The sequence below is a fragment of the Triticum urartu genome, chromosome 4A, assembly GCF_056163025.1.
Source record: "Triticum urartu cultivar PI428250 chromosome 4A, HENAU_Tu73, whole genome shotgun sequence".
Taxonomy (NCBI): Eukaryota; Viridiplantae; Streptophyta; class Magnoliopsida; order Poales; family Poaceae; genus Triticum; species Triticum urartu.
Window position 1 is genome coordinate 583906621 of NC_141876.1, and position 8262 is coordinate 583914882.

Sequence of the window (8262 nt, forward strand, 5' to 3'; positions counted from 1 at the left end):
CATGTGCATGATCACCGTTTTAGCATCACCGACACTGATTGTCTCCTGCTTATTAGCATGGCAGAAATTATAAACGTCCCTCTTTATGCATCCAACCTTATCAAATCCACCGTATTGAAAGCACAAAATATCCATAATACGGTATTTGCGGATCCCATATTTTTCCATGTCCGCAATATCCGCTTTCTGCTCATCGCTAATTCGTCTGTGCGAACACAGCAGACAAGAAAGACCCCGTGGGGCTAGAGGATGGTTGTGCTCATCAATGAAATCCTTGACAAACCACCGACCGGTTTCCTCCTGTCTCGTAATGACCAATTTAGCATTACACCCAACACGAGTTAAACTTCGTGGCCTCCTTTTTCTATCTTCCATCTTTCTTTTCATGTGCTTATCTTCGCGAAACCCTTGACGACTACACACAATTTTCCTTAAAATTATGTATTTGTTGGATCCATCCCACTCAACGTAGCTTTTCCTCACACTAAAACCTTTTTCAAGAGCATATTTGTTGTAGAATTCATAGCCTTCAGCCTCACTATCAAACATCTTGCTAACAACATTTACATACTCGAACATACTCTCATCACTTGCATACGCCATGTCTTCCTGCATATGACATGTGAGGGAAACCAATCATCAACATCTTTCTGTTTATCAATGTTGCAGGTGTAAAATAGCTCATAGGCAAAGACAAGTGCATGGAAAAGACTTTGCTGGTTTGACATGTGAGGGAAACCAATCATCAACGTCCATAAACTGGGTCCCCCATAAACTAGTGAAGTGACCACGGATGATGAAAAATTCTAAATTGAATTGCATGCACTAGGGAAACCTAAATCGATGATGACTAAAAAAATCAAAGTAGGAATGTAGGCTATGAAACAAAGTAAGTTTATGGCCTATCTCCTGCAAGCATTGATATCTCCTGCTGCATCAAGAAAAACAAGCCTACTTTCACAACAAGCATTGATATCTCCCGGCGGCCTAACCGAGGGGCCAACCGCAGAGTATAGATCCATCTACGAGGAAGTTGGAGTTTTTGCCAATAATCACTTCCAACGGGCCAATCAAACAGGGAGGATTTGAGATTCGGGCGATTCATACCTTAGGATGCAAGCCCGGAAGCGATGTGATCGGCGGGGGTGAGTTCCTATAGTGCCGCCGCCAACACTGCCGCCGCAGATGTCGCGCCTTAATCTTCTTCCTGAAGCCGAGCACGTCGTTTATAGTGAATCGGACGAGGTGGAGGACGAGGACGCCGCCGCCGACGGTGTTGGTTCCTCTCGCCGGGCTTGTCGGACAGAAGGAAGAGGACCGGAACGAGAACTTGATGAGAACGAGGACTGGATCTAGACGTCGTGGACATGATCGGTTCAAAACAGAATATTTTACCCTGGACCATTATGCCCTTCTCTGATTAAACTAATTAAGTTAATTCATTTTTAATCCCCCACCAGATCGGACGGCCAATAAAAATCGGAGGGGTAAGTACTCGAAAGTACTGCCAGTACTTTCCCAATCACCGTAAAGGAGCTCATTTAAGAAATAGGATAAGTATCGCCCGACATGTTTCATCAGTTGCAAGAAACAACACTGTGTTGGAATCGCCCGACATGCTTCTGTGTTGGAATCCCTTTCACTTTCAGTACTCTTGCCAGCAGTTGTTGTGTAACAACAGGCGCTTCAACTAGTCTGTTTTCCCTATGCTTCTCAACACTTGTTTTTTTTTTCACTCCGTCGAAAAATTGAAAAATGTTTGAAAGGATTTCCGGGCTGTTTAGTTCCTAGCCACACCTCAAGTTTTATTTTTGGGTTGGTGTTTGGTCATCTTGGCACCTAAGATTAGATCAGGCATTTCCTTCCCTTTGTAGTAACTAAACAACATATGTAGCTAGTTTTGAAATGCAGGGTCATTGGGTGAAGACAAGTTGTATTCTTTCTTTCTTTTTTTACCGAATCAACACCCACTTGTAGTTGATAATTTGCCCAAAAGAAAGGTTTCTTTTTATGCGGTACAGCTAGGTACAGACAGTGTCATAAAAGATTTTATTGCAGTTATGGCGTACACAGGCTTAACCATAGCGTACGCTGCACATCATATTAAAAGTTTTAGTTGCCAAGTCTTGCTCGTTGCTTCCGATTTTCCCTTCTTTTTTTTATTTCATCCATATTCCCTTTTGAAAAAATTTCATTTTATATTCTGATGAGATATGGAACAGTGGCACACATAACGAAGATGAAGAAATATGCTAATTGGTGCGGAACAAAAAGGATACACAATCACGCAAAGCACTTGTTCAATAAACCCGGCGAGCTCAAACTCAGACGTTGCATGGATTTTAAAATAAATGTTCATGATTTTTCTAAAAATGTTCTTGATTTTTTTATTCTTTTAGGAAAATAAAACACAAATTATGGAAAAGAACAAAAAACATGGAGCCTCTGCCAGTAGTTGATTATTGATCGGTGGAACCACCACCGTCTTCACTTTCGTCGAAATAGATTTCAAAAAAGAAAAAAATTGTGGGGAATGTAAAGAGAATTAATCACTTCTTTTTTCACAGGCAAATCAGGGAGCATTATTGAACGAATGTGAGAATTAATCACTTCTTGAACCAAACCAAATGACCAAATGAAGTACACAGACCAACCAGTGTAACCGTCCTGGTCACGCATTTCTTCGACCTGTGCGTATCTAGCTACGGTGCGGCGCGGCGGTACTTCTTCTAAAATAAACTACAGCGGTACTAGTGGTGGGTAGGTCTACCGTACGTACTGGAGTAGTAGCAAATTTCCTCCTTCCGACACAAGGGTGGGTTCAATTTTTTTGGGGCTGAAAAAAAATGTTTAATTTCATCATTGGCTTAAAATAAATGTTGCTGTAAAATATGCCTGGGAATGGATAGAACATGACATTTTGCCTTGGGGAAATTTAATTTACAACATACTGTATGTATGTAATGTACCAAGAGGTGGCAGGAAGAACTCTGTTCTGTTTCTGTATGTGTTTATTGGCGAGTACGATACCTTTTGCAAGTGAAAAAAAGGCTTCCCTTCCAATGCTGCTAATGTTGACAAGAGATAACCCCTGCCCTTTCCCTTCCTCCCATTTGTTAGTTAATTCATTCTGTTGTTGCTGCTCCTAGAAAGGGAGGGCTTTTCAGCCAGTATTATTTTGGGGTGTTCAGATTTCACTGAAAAACAATGTTTAATTTTGTTCTTACCTTACCTATGTTGTGTGCCTGGAATAGATGGCGTTTATATACATGCTAGTAGAATTGTTTCATATCCTCTGCTACTGCATGCAATCTGAATTGTGTCGGCATTTTCTTCAAATAGTGCAGTGTGAAACTCAATGCCCACAAACGCTGAAACCTATATCTGACTCTTAACCAAAGTGATGAATATTTCTGACAGTGCATACCGTGGGAGGTCACAAGCCAGCTGAGAAATATGATCGCCAACTCCGAGCCTATCAAACTTGAAACTCCTGATGGCCATGTGTACAGTGTTGAATTCGTCAAGTTCGGCCTGATAACTCTTACGACTGGGTGGCGGCACTTTGTGGATGCTAATCATATACGACAAGGTGACCCCATCATGTTCGTCTACTGTGGGCGCTCCACGTTCAAGGTCCACTTCAAGGGCACTCCATCCGGTCACAAGAATTCTCTGCCCTCTTCTCAACAGCCTCCCAACATCTTTAGAGCCATTCCTCCTCGTGATCATCACGTGCTGAATGGTAAAGTGAATTAGGACCTTCGAGTCGAGTTCTTTTGGTAATGCTTTTCTGATCATTATAACAGTGTTCTTTCTTGATGTGCAGAAGAAGTGGTGCCTGATCCTGCACATGTTCGGACGTCAACCGAACTTGGCTATACCATGTTCCCCAGGACCTGCCTAACCAAAGCACAAGAGAAGAAAGTGCTAGAGCTAGCTGATAGCAGCATGAGGTCTGAAATTCCTGTGCATGTGGCACCTATGAACAAAAGAAATGCCAATGAGGACTACTATGTTGTAAGTGGCATCCTTCCTCAGATAATTTCCTGGTTGTGTATGACTGTATGTCACTCCAATCCATAGGCTATTAATTCCTGCTTGTATTTTTTTCGATGTTCTTGCAGTACATACCACTAGGGCTTTTGGACAATTTCGAAGAGGGGATAACTGCAACTACCATTCAGCTCGAAGCCCATGGCAATGGCATGGTATACTTTGTTGGCGCAAGCAAGCAACGTGACGAGCAAATAATCCTCGAATCCGAGTTGAGTCATTTCATAGCTTCTCTCCGCATACAAGACAATGACCTCCTCGTCTTCAGAAGCAGGAGGAAAGATCGCCTTGAAGTTCTTGTCCTTGACCCGAGCGGTTGTGAGAAAACTTGTTTTGCCATGGGAAACTCTTCAAATGCCCGAGAAGTGTGTGAAGATCTGGTTGAGATTGTTGATCCACCACCGCATACTCTCATTGATTTGAGTTCTGATGACAATGAATTTGTGGAAGAAGGCAGATTTGATGACAATGAAGTCGTGGAAGAAGGCATATGACAATGTCAAGGAGGGAGCAGAGGCCACTACGAGGCTGTCGTGCAAAAGCTCAGAAGATGGCTTCGACATCCTCCCCTTGTAGTAAGTCAGGTCATAATATTATCCTCCCCTTTCGAGTAGTTAGTTACCCTGTGCGTTTCTTTTCATTTACTATATTTTAGACAATCAACTTGTGGTTATCGTATGCTCACCATAAGAAAGTATCGCATGTTTTTCAGGACGCAAAGCTGGCAAGTCGAAGGAAGCCGCTTTAGAAGCTCCTATGTCCAACAAGCCCTACATATTACCCGTGGACATGAAGCTAACTAGTGACCAAGAGGAGAAAATAAAGGAGAAAGTCCGGGCGATTGGATCTGAATTCCCTGTGCTTGTGAAGGTGATGACGAAACCTGGGATTGATGAGCCAACAAAGCTAGTGAGCTCCGAACTTCAGATACCACACGCAATATGCATAGTCCATTTCTCATCCGAAAGCTCATAAGTTTAGAACTATTTTCTTGCTGAATTAACAACCGGCCTGAGATTTGATCGCCATCTTGATGTGCTCTTTTCTGAACAGGAATTCTGCCTGGAGTATGCTCGGGCGTGTCTCCCACTAGAACAAACACCTATTATACTTGGGCTGGAGCGTAGCAAGATGCAGTGGCCTAGCATGCTGAAGGTCAAGAGATATACAGATGGGAAGTGGATTACCAAATCCTGGAAGGAACTTGTCTTGCAGGCTGGGATGAAGCCAGGAGACATCTGCCTCGTTGAACTGGCACGCAGGAGCAACGAGAACCTCAAGATGACGGTCCATCTGACCCGTGAGCGGAACCGCAGCTCTAGCTCTCAAGCATCTTGTTAGTGTGGTCTCTTTGTGTGTGGTCTGTAGTATGATGGCTTTTATAACTCAGCTGGTGTATGCATTGCTTGATGATTATTTGGAACAACCTGATGTTAAGCAACTCTCTAGTACTAGCGTGTAATGTAATCTGGGGAAACACTGGACCCTTGACCCTCCTCTCCTGTAGTAGTACTGCTGCTGCTGATTATTTTTCCTTGTTGAAGACAGGTTCCATTTTATTGTTGATTTATTAATTATTTCTTGTTGAGACAAATCTTATTTTGTTGCTGATTGGGGTGTCTCCAGACAACAACTCACAATATTGTGTTGGTGTTCCCTGCTTGAATGTGTTGCTGCTACAACTGGGACTTGTTTTCTTATTCCAAATATTGTGAGTTGCATGAATGGTTCAAACTTGCGAGCTGCATTAATGAAGTGTTGGGCAATATTGTGAGTTGCATGAATGGTTCAAATTTGTGAGGCGCATCAATGATTTGAGGTTCAAACTTGTCCTAAATAAGTAGATACAGTAGATGCTTGAACCACACTGTCTAAAGCTGATGAGAGGGATCAGCTGCTCTGAATCTCTATCAAGATATCACACACACACACACACACACACACACACACACACACACACTATATACTCAGAAAGTTTGGTGATGCAGAAGCTACATATATACTGTAGTACAGTAGTATAAAGCAAGCAAATCCAGTGAAATCAAAAGCTCTTTACTATCACAAATCCTATACAGTTCGGGCACATGTATGCAATAGGTGTCGGAACAGGTTCAGGAGTGGTTCCGGAACAATATCCTGATCTGCAGTGTACAAATCCTTGAAGAAACTTGTGGCCATGTCTCCGAGGTGCTCCTCCTCCACACAACTGCCTGCAGCATCTTTGAGCGTTGTGATTCCGTTCTTTTTTCGGCGTCAACTAGCTTTTCCGTGGAAGTATTTCGTGTTACAACCCCCTTCGTGGACCCATGCTGCACAGGAGCATTGCAAATACTACTTATAAGACCTGAAAAGCAATACGCCGAAACAAATTAACATACAAACCTAATAGGTATTGTCGGTGTCAAAACCGGCGGATCTCGGATAGGGGGTCCCGAACTGTGCGTCTAGGCGGATGGTAACAGGAGACAAGGGACACGATGTTTTTACTCAGGTTCGGGCCCTCTCGATGGAGGTAAAACCCTACTCCTGCTTGATTAATATTGATGATATGGGTAGTACAAGAGTAGATCTACCACAAGATCAGAGAGGCTAAACCCTAGAAGCTAGCCTATGGTATGATTGTTGTTCGTCCTACGGACTAAAACCCTCCGGTTTATATAGACACCGGAGAGGGATAGGGTTACACAGAGTCGGTTACAATGAAAGGAGATCTACATATCCGTATCGCCAAGCTTGCCTTCCACGCCAAGGAAAGTCCCATCCGGACACGGGACGAAGTCTTCAATCTTGCATCTTCATACTCCAGGAGTCCGGCCAAAGGTTATAGTCCGGCTATCCGGACACCCCCTAATCCAGGACTCCCTCAGTAGCCCCTAAACCAGGCTTCAATGACGACGAGTCCGGCGCGCAAATTGTCTTCGGCATTGCAAGGCGGGTTCCTCCTCCGAATATTTCATAGAAGATTTTGAACACAAGGATAGTGTCCGGCTCTACAAAACAAGTTCCACATACCACCGTAGAGAGAATAATATTTGCACAAATCTAATCTGCTGACGTATTCTGCAGCGTGATACCAGGGCCAAGCCTTTATTTGAATCGTTTTATTTCCCCACCTCAGCGCGTTTGGCGAGGCGGTTTCCTTGGCACGTCCTGTCGAAGCAGAGATCGTGCCCCCTTATTCCGGGATTCTCATCAATACGGGCGTGAGTAACCCAACCGTGCCATTGGTTACGGCGTTTGGGAGATAAGCGAGTTTTACCAGGCTGGTGGGGGCACATAGTTTCGTCCGCCCATATAAGGGGATAAGGATCCACCTTTTTCTTCCACGCCTTCTTCCTCCTTTGCTCATCCATTTTCGCGCACTCGAGCTCCAGCGCCCAAGTCCGCATCCCCACCTCAACCTTCTCCAGCCATGTCCGGAGCGGGAGGCAAGTGGATGGTCTGCTCCGTCACGGAGGGACACATCAAAAAGCTGAGGAAAGCCGGATACTTGTCTAACGACATCGCGCACCGGCTTCCAGACGAGGGGCAGCTCATCCCCACCCCCAGGCCCCATGAGAGGGAGGTGTTCCTCACCCATTTCCTCCGCGGACGGGGCTTTCCTCTCCACCCATTTGTCCGGGGGCTCATGTTCTACTACGGCCTAGATTTCCACGATCTGGCCCCGAACTTCATCCTCAACATCTCGGCGTTTATCATCGTGTGCGAGGCCTTCCTCTGCATCCCACCCCACTTCAGTTTATGGCTGAAGACCTTTAACGTCAAGCCGAAGGTAGTGCGCAGCTGCCAGGCGGAGTGCGGAGGTGCCATGGTAGGCAAGATGCCCAACGTCCTATGGCTCGAGGGCTCTTTCGTGGAGACCCTAAAGGGGTGGCAATCGGGGTGGTTCTACACCACCGAGCCGCGTGACCCTAAATGGGTCGCAGCCCCCGAGTTCTGATCCGGAACCCCTACGCGGCTCACCTCCTAGAAAGAGACGGGCCTGTCGTGGGGTGAAAAAGGAGAGGTGACCGGACTCCAAACATGCGTCCAAAACCTGGTGAGCAAGAAGCTCAAACTTGTCAATGTAGTCCAGGTCATGCTCATCCGCCGGATCCTCCCGTGCCAACAACGGGCTTTCAGCTTGTGGGAGTTCGACCCAGCCCAACACCGAACTCTGAGCAGGCTCTTCGACACGACGTACTAAGATGCCTGGAAGGTGCTATT

At 45.2% G+C, this 8262-nt stretch overlaps 1 protein-coding gene across 1 annotated transcript; it reads left to right on the forward strand.

Annotated features, from left to right (window-relative positions):
• The first annotated feature begins 1185 nt into the window (after positions 1–1185).
• On the forward strand, positions 1186–5397 carry LOC125554919 (putative B3 domain-containing protein Os03g0621600). The gene is made up of 7 exons (XM_087520992.1): positions 1186–1275; positions 3421–3745; positions 3830–4020; positions 4128–4421; positions 4607–4640; positions 4769–4965; positions 5110–5397. The coding sequence occupies exons 1-7, from the start codon at positions 1186–1188 to the stop codon at positions 5395–5397; spliced, it is 1419 nt and encodes a 472-aa protein (XP_087377118.1).
• Positions 5398–8262: the final 2865 nt, after the last annotated feature.